This window comes from Hypomesus nipponensis, chromosome 18 (genome assembly GCF_054491055.1).
Source record: "Hypomesus nipponensis isolate SF chromosome 18, ASM5449105v1, whole genome shotgun sequence".
Lineage (NCBI taxonomy): Eukaryota > Metazoa > Chordata > Actinopteri > Osmeriformes > Osmeridae > Hypomesus > Hypomesus nipponensis.
Window position 1 is genome coordinate 578,752 of NC_140378.1, and position 19,853 is coordinate 598,604.

At 40.2% G+C, this 19,853-nt stretch overlaps 1 protein-coding gene across 1 annotated transcript in view; it reads right to left on the bottom strand.

The window, feature by feature from the left end:
* Window positions 1–331: 331 nt before the first annotated feature.
* The window catches only part of LOC146250790 (glutamate receptor ionotropic, kainate 1-like), a 46,588-nt gene continuing 27,066 nt past the window's right edge, over window positions 332–19,853 (bottom strand). The window contains exons 7-9 of the mRNA XM_084681277.1: window positions 3,440–3,657; window positions 2,650–2,875; window positions 332–2,480 (exon numbers count right to left, since the gene is read on the bottom strand). Of these exons, the coding sequence (XP_084537403.1) occupies window positions 2,191–2,480; window positions 2,650–2,875; window positions 3,440–3,657 (734 nt within the window). The 3' untranslated portion in view covers window positions 332–2,190. The remainder of the gene's footprint in view (window positions 2,481–2,649; window positions 2,876–3,439; window positions 3,658–19,853) is intronic.

Consider the following 19,853-nt stretch of genomic DNA (forward strand, 5'->3'; position numbering starts at 1 on the left):
ACCTGTCCCACTGCCCCTGCACTCAATGCGCATTACTGTAGTTTTGTGGGTTATATTGGTTTGAATTGTGTCAAACAGAAGCTCAAATAACTAGCTTTGCAAAACTTGCCTACCCTGCCTGTAATTATCAAGTTGCTGGGCAAATTATTCCTTTAATAGCTACTGTGATGTATCTTAAGCCTAATTTGTGTCAAATCAGACTGTAGCATGATTTGACACAAATAACTTGCAGATTAAATAAAAATGTCAGTACAAAACTGATCCAAACTAAATCAACACAGACACAAATGAAAGACAAATCAAATTATCTTACATATTTTTATACCAACACTTTTACATGCATCAAATGATACAAAAGCAAAAAACAAGTATACACAATCAAAGCAACCCAATGTATAGCAAAGAGGGATCTTGAGAGATCTCTGATCCATTGAGAATTTTGAAAACCTAACTTGTGTCAAGCATTAACAAATAAAAAAAATATTTTGCTAATAATCAAAACATGCAACGTAGTAATGAGCACTGTTATCCTGCAAAATACCCGGATATTAAAATTAACTAATTACTGTGTATTTGTGTTCAACAAACTGTTTACAATCTGGTGTTTCTTCAGCTCCGCAATCTTCCAGGGGCCTGTTCCATATAGGCCGCTCAAAAAAGATGGGATTAGAGTCCCAATCCTGATTTGAATTAACCTAACAAGTCAGTCGGGGCTAAAGCGGTTCCATAAAGGCCAATTCTAGTTCACGCAATCCGACTAATTTGAGTCAGATTGAAGTAGTCAAGATTATTGTGGGTGCACCATATTCTAAAGCAACCGGAGAGGTAGGAAATGGGTCATATTGATCCACCATGGCACGTGCCTTCTCCCCGAAATAACGTTCTCTTTAAGGTGCGTACTATGACAGCTCCCGCATCCACCACCTCATCAAAATGATACGCCATGATTGACATGAACAATACATAGGTTGAGGTCGTTTTTTATAGACCTTTAATTAATTGATTAGAAAAACCATGGGCCCACTAAACATATCTACATAGACTTTTTACTTTTACATTGTTTTAAATAAATAGCCTACAATTAATCAATAATAACTTTTTAACAAGGGTTTTGTATCTGGAAAATGGAGGAAAGAGGCATGGATTTAGATTTGTTTTTGCAATTGTACATGATTTATGTAGCTATGATCATTCTATTGGGGTAATGGAGACATATTTTATATAGCATCAGCCTAAACATTTGATTTCACAAACTACCATAAGTAAAACGTGGGTTTGTATCATTCTGAAATTATTGTTCATCAGTGTTTAAAGATCCTGTAAAGCAAATTCCATGATTTGCTTCCAGGGCCAGAGTGGGACTCATTTTCAGTCCTGGAGTTTCATGCCTTAGACCGGCCCAGTTTAGTTCACGACTGACTATATTAAAATAATGTAAATAATAGAATTAAAACCGTAGAATACAAGTCTGCTATAGTGCCTTGTAATTAATTGTAAAAATGTATTCTCACCACAAATCTCCCCTTTTTACAAAGCTGTCAAGTCAGTTTCATTAATGTAGGAATTAATTATCTCAAGGCATTTTTCATTGAGCAGGTGTACACACCATACTGTGGTGAATCATCGTTTTCGGGTTGGGTCAGTGTTAAAGGAACGTCTGGTTAAGCAACAACATGGGCTAAGTCACAGTTATTCTGCCAGTTTAGTTTTGCAGCAGAAGTTGCCATGGTAACTGAGTTTGAACTACATTAAACTGGCTTTATGGAACCGAATCAACTGGAAATGAGTCTGACTAACTGACATAAGCTTGGCTTATTTGGTAAACTCGCTTTATGGAACAGTCCTCTGTTCTTAATTCCATCACTACCATTACATTTTGTTCACAATAAACACATTTAAAACTGTATTGTGAAAACCTTGGCCAAGAAGTAATATATTTTCTAAATCGAAAAAACGGTGACGTAAACAGGATCTAAAAAGTATTATTCCAATCAACAGTAAATGCACATAGTTTTTCTAAATAAAACTACATCAAACACTAATCTACAATAAAGTGTGATTGTAGCACTGCAGTTCAATATTCAACATTTGTTGACCTGACAAAACAATTGTCAATTGAAAACAACTTAAAAGCAACCGTGTACTGGATTAGGACAACATTAATTAGATAACTAACCCTAACCCAATGTGTTAATACTTATTGTGCCACTCACACTGACCAACACTCACCTCCTCAATGTCCAAGTTTTTTCTGGATTTGTATATAAACTCTCCGATAGCTACAAAAACTGAGAGGACTAGCCCAGCAGCCAGGACTATGAAGATCCCTCCAATGTTCTCTACACCCAAGGCGCTGGCCTCTTTGCTGTCCTCCTCAGGGCAGCCATTACCTCTCCACCACTTTTCCTTCATCATGTGAAGCTTCCCTTCTTCCTGGAGCTGGAGAATGGCTATAGTCACCTTATCTCTGTAGGGGGAACCTAAAAATGTAGTCCATGTGTGTATGAGAAAGCTGATGTATTACTATTTCAACTGATAATGTTAACCTCATGAAGGTAGATTTCTTAATTACGTGACAATATGTGTAGAATTACAGGAATACTACTTCCTCCTCAAAATATTGTTGAGCAGATGACCTCTCCAACTTACCAATGGGAGTTCCCACTCCATAGCCCTTGGAGTCTATTAGTCCACCAATCTGAGTGAGGTTGCAGTTGCGCTGGCTGATGTATTCGATGCTGGTGGACTCCATGAGAAGAGCGTAGTCTGTGGTGAGGACTCTCTGGATCCCTTCCCTGTTATTCTTCACCAGTGCTGTGTTCTTCCTACTGCTCATGAACGCCCACATCTTTTCATAGGTGGAGATCTTTGATTTCTGGGAAATGACAAGGGGCATATGACTACAACTGACATTGCACAATAACATATTAAAGAAACATTTTGAAATAAAAATGTGTTTACCACAATCAAAAATGTTCTGTGATCATAACAATTAACTTCAGCATCAGGTATTTATATTAGGCAGAATCTACAAGTGTTTTCTACCACTCTGGACACACAAACCCTGTTGTTATACAGTAAAACATTTGGGCTAGCTGGTTCGTATCCAAAAAATGTTTATTTAACTTTTCATCCCCTTAATCAGTTATGATGTGACAGCTTCATGCAAATCTACCAGTAATCTTTCGTAACAATTCTCCACAGCATGTTATATTGATGGCAACATGATACAATACAACCATTTAGCTTGAATCCAAACCTTCATACTCCTACTATGTCTTCTCCAATCATATTGTTTTATTTTGTCTGAATTTATTTTTCCAAACAAGGCACATCTTAAGTATTTCTGTATCAATCTTCAATTTGCCAATATAGTCTGCTTTCAAGAAAATATATATATTTTTGCGTTCTTTCTTTTCTGAGAGAATGACAGTTTTACCTTAAAAAAAGTCATTGTGGACCCGTCCCTTACTGCACCATACTCTATTTTGGTTTGCTTGGCCAAGTCATCTGCAGAGTCTATAGGTGAGTCCATTCTCTCCACAGTCAGAAAGGCAGCCAAGTTAGCGGTGTATGATGAGATTATAATCAACGTGAAAAACCACCATATTCCTCCAACAATTCTTGTGGAGAGGGCTTTGGGCATCAGCTCCGATCCTGTGCATAAAACAAAACAAAGTGAGAGAACTGGAAAAACGATGATTTGAATAACATTCCTGAACTTTCAAAACGTGACCTTTTCACAATAAGCATAGCTAGAAATGGTCCTAAAAAAAACTAGTCATGGACAGAGCGGCAGCCGATGTTAAGACAAGGTTTATTCCAGTACACAGCTATTTTACAAGCTGAAGTAACAGCATTGTAGCAGGGTCATTCCACGAAAGTAGACATTTGAAAGGTTTTGAATTAACATTAAATTTAACTCATTAACTCATGTGGGTGTGTTTGTTATAATAAAGCACAATTGCAGAGATCTGCCTTCTAAAATAAAAGGTTTTGAACTCCCAAGATCAGCATTACGCCATGTCCCCAATCATCATAACATATAACCTATAAAATCCAATACTTTAAAGTATATTTTTACTTTAATACAATACTTGTTAAATCATCACCTGTAATGTAAAGTCTACATTGCCTTCTTACAGTTCACTGTTTTATTCAAATTAAACTGTATATTACTGACACGTTTATATATATTTATATTTATGTCTACTACTACTACAACTACTCCCGGCGAATCAGTTGATCATTTGTCTCCCATTTAGACCTCACCAGGGGGGTGTTCCATCAACGTCGGTAACTAAATCTGCGCTTACACAAAAAAGCCTCGCTTAGGTAAATGTCAACTTAGACTTAGCCCCTATTATCAGAATCAGCTTTTATTCCCCAGGGAAGTTTACACAAACAAGTAATTTGCTATGGCAGGAAGGTGCATTCGATAAATAAATACAATATATATTGGTACAATATAGACTATATATAGTCTGACGATATACCGTGCTGCACATTGCTTAATTTGTAAAGTGGGAAGTCCCGGAGCACAGAGGGGGGGTGGATCCGGCGACTCAAAACTGGGGTTGGAGGTAACGGAACAATAAAAAAATACACTGCCTACGCTTCTATGACTAAATAAAAACGAATGAACGCTGTGTGTAGGCCTACATCGGGCAATGTTTATTTCAATTTCTGAACATGCACTGCATGGGTGCGAAATGTAAATTTTTCCCTCTCATTCTCAGCACTTGAGATGGGGACAGTGTTGACCGCAGCCAAGAGGCCATTCAGTTCATCTGGGATGAATGTCCCATTACTGTCACGGTATTCCCTAAAAGCCCTGATGACAGTCCGCGAGATATCAATGCAAAACTGCTGGCAAAGCGTCTCAACTTCACTCTCCCCGAACAGCGCGTCACCATCCTGTGGCCAATATGGTGGATAAAGCACTTTTAAATCCTCAATTAGCTGGTTGTATCCTGTTTGGTCTTTCCCCTGCGATTAAATGCGTTTCTCCAGATTTTTTGCCAGGCTACCAAAAACATCTTCTGATCCAGGGTTTTGTCGGTGAGCCTCCCTGCACCCAGTGATCCCACTTTCTTACAAATGGCACAGCCCAGTCCAGTTTTGTCCATTGTAAGCCAGGGATAACTTAATTTTTTCTTTGTAAACTGAGTGTCCGTCCAGATTTGCCCAGTTTGAGTGTCCCCGACAAATGTACCTGCTCTGTTGCCATCTCTCGCAGATTCAATGTGCCCATCAGCCGTCTTGTCGTCATCTTCATCTTTTTCCCCGTGTGGGTCATCATCATCCCCGCTAATGACAGGTGCATTAGCATCATTAATGGCAGGCATAGGCCTACTACTACTGGGTCCACCGTGGTCTCCACATTCGGCAGAATTCTTTTTTGCTTGTTTGGGATCCGACTGGCCAGCGTGTTTGAAGAAGTTTAGCAAACTTTGTTGCCTTTTTGACATGTTTCTGAGGTAAACGAGACTAACGGTGCGTATCCATGGCTACTGTACAGCGTTTTTTTAACGCTCTGCACGGGGGCGTGTCTGACCCTGCGGAACCAGTTAATACAGAGTTGTAGTTCTCTAAAGGTCACTGTTGTGTGCAGAATTGGGTTCATGTACTCATAATATCGATCATTATTGATATATATGTGCTCCTGTCTCAATCAAAATACAGCTTTCACACACATGATGCAAGGATTTAGAAAGAAAGATTTATCAGACATAATTCGTTGACATGTGTAGTCTACTAACCTTTTATTACATTACTCGAAATCTCTGCAAATCAATCGCTAGATTACGGCTAGCCACTAGACGTTCACTGTATGGCTAGCGAGTGCCTGCCAGCCAGCATTTCAACGTTGAATGTCAATCGTGTGCCAGATGAGCTACTGTAGCCCTAGACTATGCAGCTAGCACAGAAGAAAGTTACGTAACGTGACTAGACTGAATTTAACAGTACAAAAAAACACCAGGGTCACCGACCGACAACCTCAGCAACCCTGCGCCAGGAATCTTTTTTTTGTTTGTTAATGTTTGTGTAATCGTACAGAGACGTATCAAACAAGACTGGGTGTGCAGACACATAAGTTTCTCCTTGATTTTGAAACTGAGAAACCTAGAAAATGTTTACCATGGTTGCTACGTTACAAGAAACGAGAAACCAATCTTGCGCAGCTGTGGATTCGAACCAGCTAGCCAACCAGCACAAGCGCAAGTGTCACTTGAAGTGCCTCCCCCTCTGTCTTAACCTGAAAATTCACCTAAAAACGCATTGAAAATGCAAAAACAAGATTTTTGTCGAACTTAAATGGGGAATAAAGACTACGCAGATAACAAAATTGAACACTAGACAAACAGTCATTAATGTTTTTAATTTAGGCGAATCATTTTCTCATAGTGACACAGGAGGTGCCGGATCCCGTAAAAAAGGTTCCGGATCCAACGTCGGAGGTGCCGGCGCCTGACATGCGCCGGACATGTTCCGGCTCAAATTAAGCCCTGGTGCTGCACACCCGAGCTGCTGTTCCAAACTTTTCCCAAGCTTTTTCCTGTTAATTGCTATATATTACATATTACTTCCTTTCCGATTTAATCTACAAATTTATTGTCTTATTTATAGGTTTACTCGGCGCGGCATTCTTCCTTGGAACTCGACGCTACTGTTCCTGTTCAAAAGATGAGTCGGCATCGAGTAATAGTCTCTGGTCCACTACCTGTTAGGGGGACTGACGAGATCTACACCAGACTTGTCTCTCTTAACCGCTGGTTGGCTCGCTTCTGCTCAGAACAGGGTTTAGGATTTGTAGATAATTAACCTGGCAAGCCGGGCCAAAGTCTCTTAGAGAGTCTGATAGGTATGTTGTGAGCTGTTTGAGGCCTGATAGCTTAGCTTGTAGTGTAGCCAGTGTGGTTGTTGATGTAGTTTTTCCCATTGAGACGGTGTCTGTCCCCCGCCCCTTTTCCAAATCTTGGCCTTCAATTATTAGGAATTATACCAATTTAACATGTATTAAGCCTTGCTCCCCCGTTGCTCTTCCTTTCAAGTTTTCTGATAACAGTGCCACCTTTTCAGAAGAAATATCTACGTCTAAAGCTGCCAAAAACCCATTCTGGAATGTTGGGCTCCTAAACATCAGATCCCTATCCACAAAGGCCATTTTGATTAATGATCTGATATCTGAATGCAGCCTGGACCTAATTGGACATCCCCTCCAGATTTTGCATGCTATATTCCTTGTGTCTCAAAGAAAGGTGGTGGTGTTGCTGTGATATATGAAGCCAGCTTCAACCTAAGCCTAAAATCTGTGAACACCTTTAAACATTTGAAACAATTGGCATGAAACCACCAACTACATTAAAGAGGAGTAATGCTCTTACTCCTGCCCCTCCTCCCTCTTTTTGTATGTTACTCTTTACCACCCCCACCCCCCGGCCAGTACTCCCTCTTCCTGGAGGAATTTGCTGATTTTAGTGCTGATCTCGTAACTTATACCAATCACATCTTAATTCATGTGGACAGGGGCGCCGCCAGGAATTGTGGGGCTCCATGAAAAATAAAATATATTTTTTTATTTTTTGATAATTTCTATTAGTTTTTATATTTTTTGGGGCCCCTGTCAGTCAGGGGCCCTTAGAATCGTTCAAACTTTTTCCCCCTATACGGTGCCCATACATGTGGATGACCCAAAAGATCCTTTAAGTAAGGCATTTACTGCTCTAATGGATTCCACAGGTCTCCCACAGGTGGTTTCCAAACCTACCCATCTTCACTCGCATACATTGTATTTAGTTCTGACAGGGGGAATTAAGATTAGCAACATCATTGTCCACCCCCACAATCCTATATTATCAGACCATTGCCTGGTTACCTTCAAAATGGACCTCTGCCAGAGCCTTGGAAGCACACATTTCTACTAGCCATTACATAACCCCCAACACAGCTCTGGAACTGGTTAGTATTCTACCCGCTGCACTAGAAGCACTTGACGTCCCAAATAAGTCATTAAATACTAAAACAAAGAATCTGAATTTGGTTCTTCAGCTATCCCTAGACTATGTTGCCCCACTCAAACCAAGAAAAAGAAAGGATAAGAAACTAGCTCCATGGTATTCAGAGGATACCCGCACTCTCAAGAAGTCCACTAGAAAACTAGAATGTAAGTGGCGTACGACTAAATTGGAGGTTTTCCACCTGGCCTGGAAGGACAGCCAAATGGAGTACAAGCAAGTCCTCATCAGGTCCAGATCAGAATACTTCTCTAAGGGTGCTTTCACATCTATTAGTCCGTTTGCTTGGTCTGAATCAGTGGATGAGTTGCTACTTTGTTGCATTTTTCATTAGGTCCGGTTAGTGTTCACAGCAACATTTGTAAAAAAAACTATTCCGTTGTAAAAAAACAATGACACAGGGTCATACAGGTTGTTAAGCTATTGGACAGAAAATGTGTGAGGGGAAATCACTTCCTTGTCACGAACAACAATGGAGCAACAGCAGCGTATTGCGATTCCAATACTATCTTTAATTGTTATGATTCGGTGTTGCACGACCACGTTTTTTGGGTTGCTCGTTGGTCTTTTACTCAGGATTATATCCAGGTTATCAAACCATGGGAATTATATGTTTTCGTCTGACGAGCTACTGCTTTTCCATAGAACATCTAGCACTTTTAGCGTCAACATTTTTAACTTTCAATCAACATTGGTCCACTGTGCAATAATGACGCTTTATTTTAGTCACTAAATATTTAAAATACCTCGCTACTCTTATGTGTCTCCACAAGTATCTCTGCAATATGATCATCAGCCCATATTTGCCGAAGAGTCTTCACTTCATCATTCTCCCACGTTTTCCCTCAACTAATTTTGCTGCTTATGAGTGGCATGGCTGTCTCCGCCAAGTTTAATTCCTTTTTCAACCCACAATGCACTACATTTTGGTTTGCTTTCTGGAATCGGTCAATATTAAGTCAGATTACGTTCAGACCTAAAGCGAGCCAAACCATGGTTCACTTAGAACCGGACCGAGTCCCGTTTTTTTTAGGGGGACCATGGTTCGGTTGTTTGGTCCGCACTAGAGTTCGAATGCGTGTTCTTACCACTCCAAACGAACCGGAAAAATGGACCACGGTCCGATTAAAACGGACTAAACATGTCAGGTGTGAAACCACCCTAAGTTCCTATTTGATACCGTTGCAAAACTCACTAAGAAAAGTACACTTGGTGTTAGTTCAGATCTCTCTCTCAATGATTTCCTAGAATTCTATGACCAAAAAATCTATGCAATAAGGGACAAACTATAGGCTAGCCCTGGAGGAATGGCCATGAACACAGAATTTTCCTCTATACCCAGCATGCTGCATGTTGAGGCTCTCACTCACTTTAACCCTATTTCTATGGAAGCATTCATGGAGCTGATAGATTCATCAAAACCCACCACCTGCCTTCTTGTACCTATTATTGGACCACCCATGCTTAGTATTATTAATGAATCTATCTTAACTGGCCAAGTCCCCGACAATTTCAAACAAGCAATTATTAAGCCCCTTCTTAAAAAAAAAAAAACCTGGTTGTCTTAGCAACTGCCTGCCAATTTCAAATTTGCCATTTCTCTCAATAAAAAAAGCTGTGGTACAACAGCTCACTGAGCACCTCTCCTCAAATCAGCTTTATGAACCTCTCCAGTCTGGATTTCGTCTTCACCAAAGCACTGAAACTGCATTAGCCAAGGTAGTCAATGATCTTCTATTAGCCTCCGACGCGGGCTCTATCTCTGTCCTGGTTCTCCTAAACCTAAGTGCAGCTTTTGACACTGTGGATCATGAGATTCTCCTGGAACGTATGGAGAACTATGTTGGGATTTCTGGTATTTCACTTCAGTGGTTTAGATCGCATCTAACAGATCACAATTTGTCCACTATGATGGCTGCTCATCCAGGAGTTCCACTGTAAAATACGGAGTACCACAGGGTTTAGTTCTAGGCCCTCTGTTATTTTAGCTCTACATGTTGCCTTTAGGAAACATAATTAGAAGCTCTGGGGTAAATTTTCACTGTTATGCAGATGATACTCAGCTATATATGTCTATAAAGCCTGGAGAATTACCACACGCTATGGAAAAATGTGCTTCTTGGTTAAGAACTTGGACGACAGCAAATTTCCTTCTTCTCAATCCGGATAAAACAGAGGTTCAAATTTTCGGTCCTAAAAAATACAGAAATAATTTATCCAATCTAAGCTTAGACTTAGACAGCATCAAAGTCACTCAAAGCCAACTGGTAAAAAATCTAGGAGTCACAATGGACCCAGACCTTTCATTTGAGTACCATATTAAGCAAATGACCAGAACTGCATTTTTCCATCTATGCAACAGCCAAAATACGAAAATTCCTCTCAAAGGATGATGCTGAAAAACTAATAAATGCATTTGTTACATCCCAACTGGACTACTACAATGTGTTGTTCTCTGGCCTCCCAACGACTTACTTTTTACAGCGGTAGCAAAATGCTGCTGCTAGACTATTCACTAGAACCAGAAAGTTAGATCACATAACATCTACTCTCGTCTCTTTACACTGGCTCCCTATCCAAGCCAGAGCTGATTTCAAAGTTTTATTACTAACCTACAAAACTCTGCATGGATTGGCACCACTGTACCTCTCCGGTCTCCTTGTACCCTATCGCCCCGCAAGGACACTTAGATCTCAAGATGCCGGCTATCTGGTAGTTCACAAAATTAAGAAAAAAACTGCTGGAGGCACGGCATTCTCATATAGAGCACCTCTTCTCTGGAACAAATTACCTGTCTCAATTAAGGAGGCTGATACTGGTTTGACATTCAAAATTAGGTTAAAAATGTTTTTGTTTAGTCAATTCTATGACTGCTAAAGGTAAATATGTGTGTATGTACTTTCTATGTAAACCTGGGGTGTGTGTTTGTCTGTGTGTATCAATGTAACTTTTATATTGCTATTAAAGCTTCTATATGTTCAAGTTGCCCCATCTATGTTTTACAAATACAGTAAACCTGTATATTGTTATAGTTTCCGTTTCTAGTTGGCGACAACGGGGGACTGGGCATTCTCACCCTTATTCTATAAATATAATTTATTTTAAAGTTCTTTCCCCTGGAACAGATTTAATGTTCCAACAGAGGGGGATGGTGCTGTCTTAGTGTTTAAGCATCAAATACCCTTTTTTGCTCTGCTAAATTGCTGCACTAGTACACACTTGACCGGTGGGGATCTCATTCTAATATGACTGTAACTGTTAGCTGCTCCTGGCATTCTCTAATCCCTGCTTTCTTCTCTCTGTCCTCCCTCCACATATCCCCTGTGGTGTGGGGGGGTTTGAGCTGTCAGCACCTGCCTGGTCGTCGGTCTGCCAACACTAGACCTGGTCGCCAACCGGAAACCAGTCTCCACGACGGGCAACAGCGAGTTTCCGGGTCCTTTTCTACATCTACCAAGTTGAACAATGGATTTTGGTGTTTCAAAACCCATTGACACTTCCCTGCTGTATGACTATGTTAAGCCTGTGTTCTGCTCCTCTCTTTCATCAACCATCTCTGGAGGAGGGGATCCCTCACTGAATTGCTCCTCCCAAGGTTTCTTAAATTTTTTCTCCTGCAGTGAGTTTTTCTGGGATTTTTTCCTTGTCTTCCTTGAGGGTTTAGGTTGGTTGAGGGGCAGTTCTATGTGCATATGTGAAGCCCTCTGTGACATGCTTGCGTGTAAAAAGCGCTATACAAATACATTTTGATTTGAGTCTTAAATATAAAATGTAGAAAATGTACAACAGTTCTAAATAATAATTCAAGGTCTAGAGGCGTGCAAGTCCTCGTGGAATGGCAGATGGCAGCAGATCACCTTTTCAGCATTGCGGATGATACACTGCAGTCTGTAGCAGATGGTGATGGAGGAGGTGAGGATGGACTCAATGATGGCTGTGTAGAAGTGCACCATCATTGTCTTTGGCAGGTTGAACTTTTTCAGCTGCCACAGGAAGTACATCCTCTGTTGTGCTTTCTTGGTGAGGGAGCTGATCTTCAGTTCCCACTTGAGGTCCTGGGAGACGATAGTGCCCAGGAAACGGAGAGACTCCACAGTGTTGAATGGGGAATCACACAAGGTGATAGGGCTGAGTAGGGATGGGTTTTTCCTGATGTCCAGAAGCATCTCCACTGTCGGCAGTCTCATCCCCACCAGAGATGATGGGGTCCAGAAGAGGGCCTGTGATGGATTTGAGGTGTGGCAGCACCAGGCACTCAAAATACTTCATTATCGCAGAGGTCAGGGGAACGGGTCTGTAGTCATTAAGTCCTGTTGGCCTCATGGCTTTTTGGTTACAGGGATCATCGTGGAGGACTGAAAACAGCTGGCACATGGCATGTTTCCAGAGAAGTGTTAAAGATGTTTGTGAACATCGGAGACAGCTGGTCAGCAAAGTGCTTGAAGGTGGCTGGAGAGACAATGTCCAGCCCAGCTGCTTTGCGGAGTTTCTGCCTCTTGAACAGTTTCAGGGTACTCGCCGCCGCAGGCCCAGCTCTTTTGACATTATAATTAGAGCCATCGTCATCTGCGCATTAGCATATTTAAAGGGACTAGCACTGCAGAGGCAGCCTCGTCTGGCAGCCTGGGTGCACGAAGACAGGGAGTCTATCTGCGGGAGTCCACCGAGGATGGCCGACGAGGCGGATCACCTCTTCTGATTACATTTTTGCATTTCGCAGACGCTTTTATCCAAAGCGACTTCCAAGAGAGAGCTTTTAAAAAGTGCATAGGTCACTGATCATAACAACGAGATAGCCCCAAACATTGCGAGCAGCCAAAACATGAAGCATACATTGTGAAAAACCAAATAAGTGCCAAAGGGAAGAACCATAATAGCATGCAGTTAAACAAGTTACAATTAAACAACATGAAACTCAAAAAGTGGAAGAGTGTACCTGTAGAAAAACTATCAACAGTAAAATATTTCACAGCGAGTACAATAATTTAAATCCATTACAACTAACCAACAAGAGCAACAAGTCTCTCAATAAGAGTCATTGTGATCCTGGAGGATCAGGTCCAGCCAAGCATTCCTACATTTAGTCATTTAGCAGACACTCTTATCCAGAGTGATTCCTAAGTGCCGTTGTACTCCCGGAACAAGTGAGCCTTTTCTTGAAGGTCTGATAGGTATCAACCTATTTGTATTCTAATCCACCTAGAACATATTCATAGCTAGCATGTGTTTCTTCAGCATTCCCGCTAATTGCACCACTCGCAGACGTAGATATGTCACAAAGTATATACATTCCACTTCTAATCTTAACTACCTATCCAGGGGCCTCATGTATAAAGGATTACGCAGCTTTCATACCAGAAGATGGCGTACGGCCAAAACTCAAAGTACCTACGCACAGAAATATTCACATGTATAAAACTGGTCGTACGCCAGGTCCTGCGCACCTTTCCTTTATAAATCACAATCAACGTGAGATTGACTGCACGTGAACGAGCCACTGACTCCGCCTTGCCTCCTCCCATAAATGAATATGCAGATGACCTATAAATGCGCTCCTGAGGTCCTTTCTTTGTCTGAATTACCGTATTTCCTTGAATAAACGCCGCCCTCGAATAAACGCTGCACCAAAAATGAACGTTAAACGCCGCAGAGTTTATTGGAAGAAATACGGTGACTGTGAGATTGAGGTTCTGACAACAGATGTGGAGGCGAGAAATATGTCCTGTTTGGCGGTATTAGCTGGTATTAACAGGTATTAGCGCCCTTTCTTGCGCCCTTTCTTGTTTTTAACCTGAAACCCTTTGAGATTTAGCTCAATGTAAAGTGAAAATTCTTAAATAAAAATAAATAAAACATTCTTATGATTATTATAGGGCCATAAATGCTGTGGGTTCAGAGAACCGGACCATGGCATAAATTAAGAAGAAATTTCCAATGTAAAACTTTAAATGAAGAAACGAGTGGTGGCACCTTATAACAGCATGGCAGCTATAGGGTTAGCGTGACATGCATTTCCTGAGTGATTTTGGCGTCTGTTTGACACCCTCAAGTTTAACAGAAGTTATTAAGTGGTGGCAGATTAAACAAAAGGCTGTAGCATTTCCCGTTTTGGGTTTTGGCATTTTGATGTGATTGCAGTATATTGGAAAATATCATGTGATACATTAGGCAATATATGTCCATATATGGGATTTAATATTTATATTGTACGGAAATACATGGGATAATATATTGATGATAAATATATAACTAATATATTATAAACTTTAATACATATTAATGTAATATATTGCAATATATTGCAGAATACAGCAATGATTGCTGTTTTCCATATTTTGCAACATATTCAACATGAATATATAATTAGTGCTGTCAGTTTAACGCGTTATTAACGGCGTCAATTTTTTTATCGCGCGATTAACGCTCTTTTTGGCCTAGCAAACTATGTAGTTTTTTCCGCATACTGTTGCAACAACTACCAATGTTAGAAAAACTACAACACCACACCGGATCTAGCTAGACCGGAAACAAAACAATAGGCACGCCACACACACTTGTTTGGCTTGCGAGCCGGCTAAAGAGTAGTAGCAGAGCCCATTTTCGGATATTAGACATTCTCTGGTAGAAGGCTAACGTTACGTTTTGAGTGGATGGCGAGCAAAATCTGAATTGAAAGTTTACTTTTAAAAAGTTGCCAAATGGTTCCATTGAAAAGACCAAAGTGATCTGTGTGTTTTGTCGTTGTAAACTGAGCTATCATCGCAGCACGTCCAGCCTGAAATACCACTTGATGGCCAAGCACACAGCTGATGCGAATTCTCTGCCCCCTCGTCAAAGCCAGGCGATTGCAATGTTGTTTTTCAACAACAACAAAAAATTTGCACGAAGCAATCCGAACCACTTTTCCAAAAAGAAAAAAAGAAATCAAGAGACAAAAAGAAATCAAGGGACATTTAGAATAGATAAAAATGTGCGATTAATTGTGATTAATCGCGAGTTAACTATGACATTAATGCGATTAATCGCGATTAAATATTTTTATCGTTTGACAGCACTATATATAATATATGTTTATACATCCCTAAATATATGCAATTTTATATCTATATATACCACCATAATGTATTCCGATTTATATGGGAAAATGTATATATACATATTACAAATGTAAAATATGTAAAAATATAGTGTCACATCATTTAATATATGGTAGAATATATTTGAATTATATGTAAAAAATATAGCTGCAAGCAGCAATGGCGAATTCCTCATTCAAAATTGCCAAATGTTGTAAAATTGACATAATAGATAGTTACACCGGGATTACCCGGAAAACTAGAAACTGTTTTGTCAACAAAAAAAAAATTCTGGAGTTGAACCTGGAACACTTCATTTACCAGCACAACCTCTCATCCAATTGAGCCATTCCAAGATCTAGACCTTAGTGTTCAGTTACTGAATAATAAAATAAGATGTTTCTCCTGGCAATCATAATCACATTTGGTCCAAGCTCAAACTGCTCTAATTCAGTCATATTTTCACACTTTAAGGTGAAACTTTGCAGGGTACTTCAGGGGGAAGTCACGTTAAAGCCTATTCCTGACGGGGAAATCCTAATTATATGGAAAGATATACATTAAATAAATGTACAGATGTGTTCAATATATTGTGGAATATATTTTAAATAAAGGTGAAATTATATGGAAAAATATTTGAAATATATACTGACAATGATCGCTTCCAGCAAACTTCTTTTTAATTAGCCATTTCCCCCTAAATAAATGTCAATCTTACGGTATTTATGTTTTTCGGGGCACTCGCTGAATCGCTGGACTAGTAGCCAAGTCATGCACAAATATTTTGATCGCAAATGTGGGGGGGTCCAAACAACTTTTTTTTTTTAGTGAGCGGGACGTGACCCCCCCCAAGTTACATTGCGGCGACGCCCATGGCGGAGAAGAACACCCACCCACGTAGGAGGGGACGTTATTGGAACTTTGCATAACGTTCCCTAAAAGTTATCCAAATGTGACAAACGTCCCGAACCGTTACAGAACATTGGGGACGTTTTTAAAACGTTCTCATTTGGTTCTGAACATAATTTTTTGAAAGTTTCCTGTATGACTTTATGGAGACGTTCCATGTTCGTTATTTTGTGGTCACACCACAAACATTACAAATATGACATTTGGGACTTTTAAAGAACGTGTGTATGACATTGGGGGAACGTTGTTTTGGTTATTTTATGGTCACAACTTTCGCTATATTCACGTGCGTTGTACAATTTAAACCAAAACGAGGCTATTATGAGATGGACGGAAGATCTTGGTTGTGTTTTTATGGTAAGATGTGAAAGCTTACGGTAAATAGGTTTATACTAATAACATGTGTCATCAGAACACATACTAAAATCAAAATAAGCATCGGCAAATTATTTCTTCTAATCTCTGTGCTCTATTTCAAACGTCTCAGATAAGTCGGCTCATCGTCGGCTCATCACTGACTGTTTGCGCAAGAACGTTCCATAATGAGCAGCCAAAGACTCTCGAGTCAGAGGCGCTCACTTTTTAAACCGTCATTTATCTTCACATTAGAAGAAGCAGTATTATTCGTTGTTAGGTAAGTAAATGGAAGACGAAAAATATAAAAACGTTTTGCGATAAGTATTGCTTGTAGCCTGTATGCCTACAACAATCTGTAAATTTACTGTAATGAGCTAGGTTTGAGTTAACTCTAGGCTAGAGCTAGCGCAGTAGGCTAGTTCTTGACACACTGGTCAGAAAAGTTAAAGGGATGTAGTGTAAGGGGCCCCATTATTGTCCACTCCAAATGTCCAACGTTCGGGGCCCCATTATTGTCTACAACCGTTTCTTCCGTTAATTTCTTTAGAAATTAACGTTATTATTAAGTTATTCAGCAGCAACGAAAGAAAGTTAATATGTACACATCTTCTATTGCTGCACACCAAATTACAGCTTCTTATTTTGAGATTTGAGTATGTAAATACACTCTCTAACCGTATTGACCTTATTCCGGAAGTCACGATGGGCACGGCCATCTGCGTATTCTCATTTCCGGTTTAGATACTTTCCACTTTATAACGGTGCTAAAAGACAGTGTCTTAAACAGGCTCTGGTACTCATTTATGGCTAATATAGATGCCCAGCGTCAACTGCAGTTTGTGGCTGCCATAACAGGTGGAGAAGACGGAATCAGACCCTGTATTATCATTGTTTTGACCATGGAAATAAGAGGTCCGAGTGTTGTGGGCCGATATAATTTGCATCGACCTCCAACTAAAGTTGAGGATCTGCGTCCCTGGCTGAAGGCGCTGAATAAAAAAAAAACTGAAGTTTCCTTTTGTCTGCTCGTATTAATAAAGTGTGTAAACTAACTATATTTTAGTATGTTTTAGTGTTCTCAATTCATGATTTAAGTAGAAAGTTGATTATAACCAAATGTATGGGCATGGCTGTGAGCAAAACAATTGCTGCAGTACATCTAAATTTAATATAAAGCTTTTGAAACAACGGGGCAATCAAATTATTTCATGCGTCTTTCTAATTGCCATTAGATAGGAGAGAAGATACATATCTTGTAAGTTTTAACACGTTGCATATCGCTTGTACCAAAGCCCCTCGATGAAAAGGTTGTTACTTTTTATTATTACAGCACAATTTGTCACTCATACATTTGCAGTTTATGGCTAATAGCAGAGACCTGATGTAAAAACTAGAGCCTCAAGTAGATAAACAAGAAGCTAGCTAACGTTCTACTGCTAACAGTGCTAGCTGGTCGGTTTAGAGGGGAAGTAAAATTAATCACACGACTGAATTCTAGAGGACCTAAGCTTTCGAACAAAGTATAGCAAATGCATATGCCCTGCAGTGAAATCGTTAGAATATCTTATGTTTGTGGCTAATGTGATGCCTGCATATCGCAGCACAGCAGAGTGCAGGGCAGCGATCTGACCGGCAAACGAATTATATCAACACTTAAAAGTCGTTTTCAAGCCATCCAGTGAAAGGGTGTATTGTTGACTTGTTGTAGCACACGAACATAGCACACAATAATTTTTGTTGGATTCTCGAACCTGGCTCATACTACTAGCTTTTTCATAGAATAAATTTTCCCGATTTTTGCTAAGTTTGAGACCAATCCGAAATGGGTAAACTAGCACCCCATTTATTTGCTTACGTCAATAAAAGTTGCCTGCAAATGTGCTTGCATCTAACATTTCTAACAAGCGTCGAGAGCTAGGTGGACGATAATGGGACCCCTTACACTAGCTAATAGAGCAAAATAAACATAGACGTGTTATGTCAAAGTGTTGTATTGTAATAAGTAACTAGGGATACATACACATAGGCTAACACATTCTGGTTTAACAGTGATGTCTGAATTTTTTTCTTCTAATTTCGGCAGTCGGAGGAGACCAATGAAGACACGGAACTGTAGGCAAAACTTATGTTTCTCTGTTCCGTTGTTCTCTCTTTTCTGTGTTGGAGTTCTTTTAAGAGCTTAATGGCATAAACATCCATTCTGATGATAAAAGATCATTAACTTGAATTGTGTCTCTTCATTTTAATACCCACACACGAAAATCCAGGTTGAATCAAGTAGCTACAGTACTGCTAATAGCCCATGATGGTCTCCTTATATTTCTATCAAAGTTGATGTAGCCTATACGTGTTCATTTTCTATAAAGATGAAGCAATATTGTTCCAATAGTGGTTCAGGTAACGGGATAAGGACCGAAAACACATTATAGGTTGGTCCCCTGAAGGTTTGATATGTCACTAATAGGTTCTGCAAAGGTTAGCATTGATACAGAGGAAAGGTCCTATAATGGTTCCCGAAACGTCCCCAGAACCTCCTGAAAGGCCCCAAAATAACGTCCTCCTACCCTTTCCTACTCCACATTGAGACCAATATGGGACGTTCTGGGAACGTTATAAGACGACGTCCTTTACACCAATGGGAACATTCTTGGAAGTACAATTTCTAGCTGGGCAGAGCTTGGTTTACACCTATCGAAAATTCTAGCCACTGGGGGACCAAAGGCAGGCTAGGGGAACTGATATTAATGTTAAATAACCTCCTAAAGTGAAGTTTTCATGTCATATGACCTTTAATGTTTGCACCTTCCTGCCAAAGCAAATTCCTTGTCTGTGCAAACTTTCATGGCGAATAAAACCCATTCTGATTCTGACCAGTGTTGGGTGCAGTAGTCAGAATACTTTTGTTAGGTAACAAGTAACTTAACGCATTACTTATTTAATTGAATAAATCAGTTTTTAGTTCCTTGTTCAAACAAGTAACACGTTACTTAATGTAGTCTTTTAGAATAGAAAAGGATTTATTTGTCATTGTGCATTAGATACTCAACAAAATTTGCTTGTACAACCACAACAATGCTTTCATCCACATACACCCTTCAACCACGATGCTTGCACGCACTCACACATGAACATATTAAAAACATAAATAGTTGTGCTGGGTGGGGGATAGGAGGGTTGTGTGGGTATTTAGTTCTGTGATGGCCCTGGGGATGAAACTGTTCTGCAGTCTGGAGGTGCGGGCTGTGGTGGCCCTGTAGCGTCTGCCAGAGGGCAGCAGGGAGAAGAGATGGTTTGTGGGGGTGAGCTTTATCTTTCAAAATTCCACCTGCTCGGCGGAGGCAGCGTGTCCTAAAGATGTCGTCCAGGGGAGGCAGTGGAAGTCCGATTATTTTCTCGGCAGACCTTATGACCTGACTGAGGGATTTCCTGTCCTTGTCTGTGCAGTTGACGTACCATGCAGTGATACAGTATGTGATGACACTTTCAATGCAAC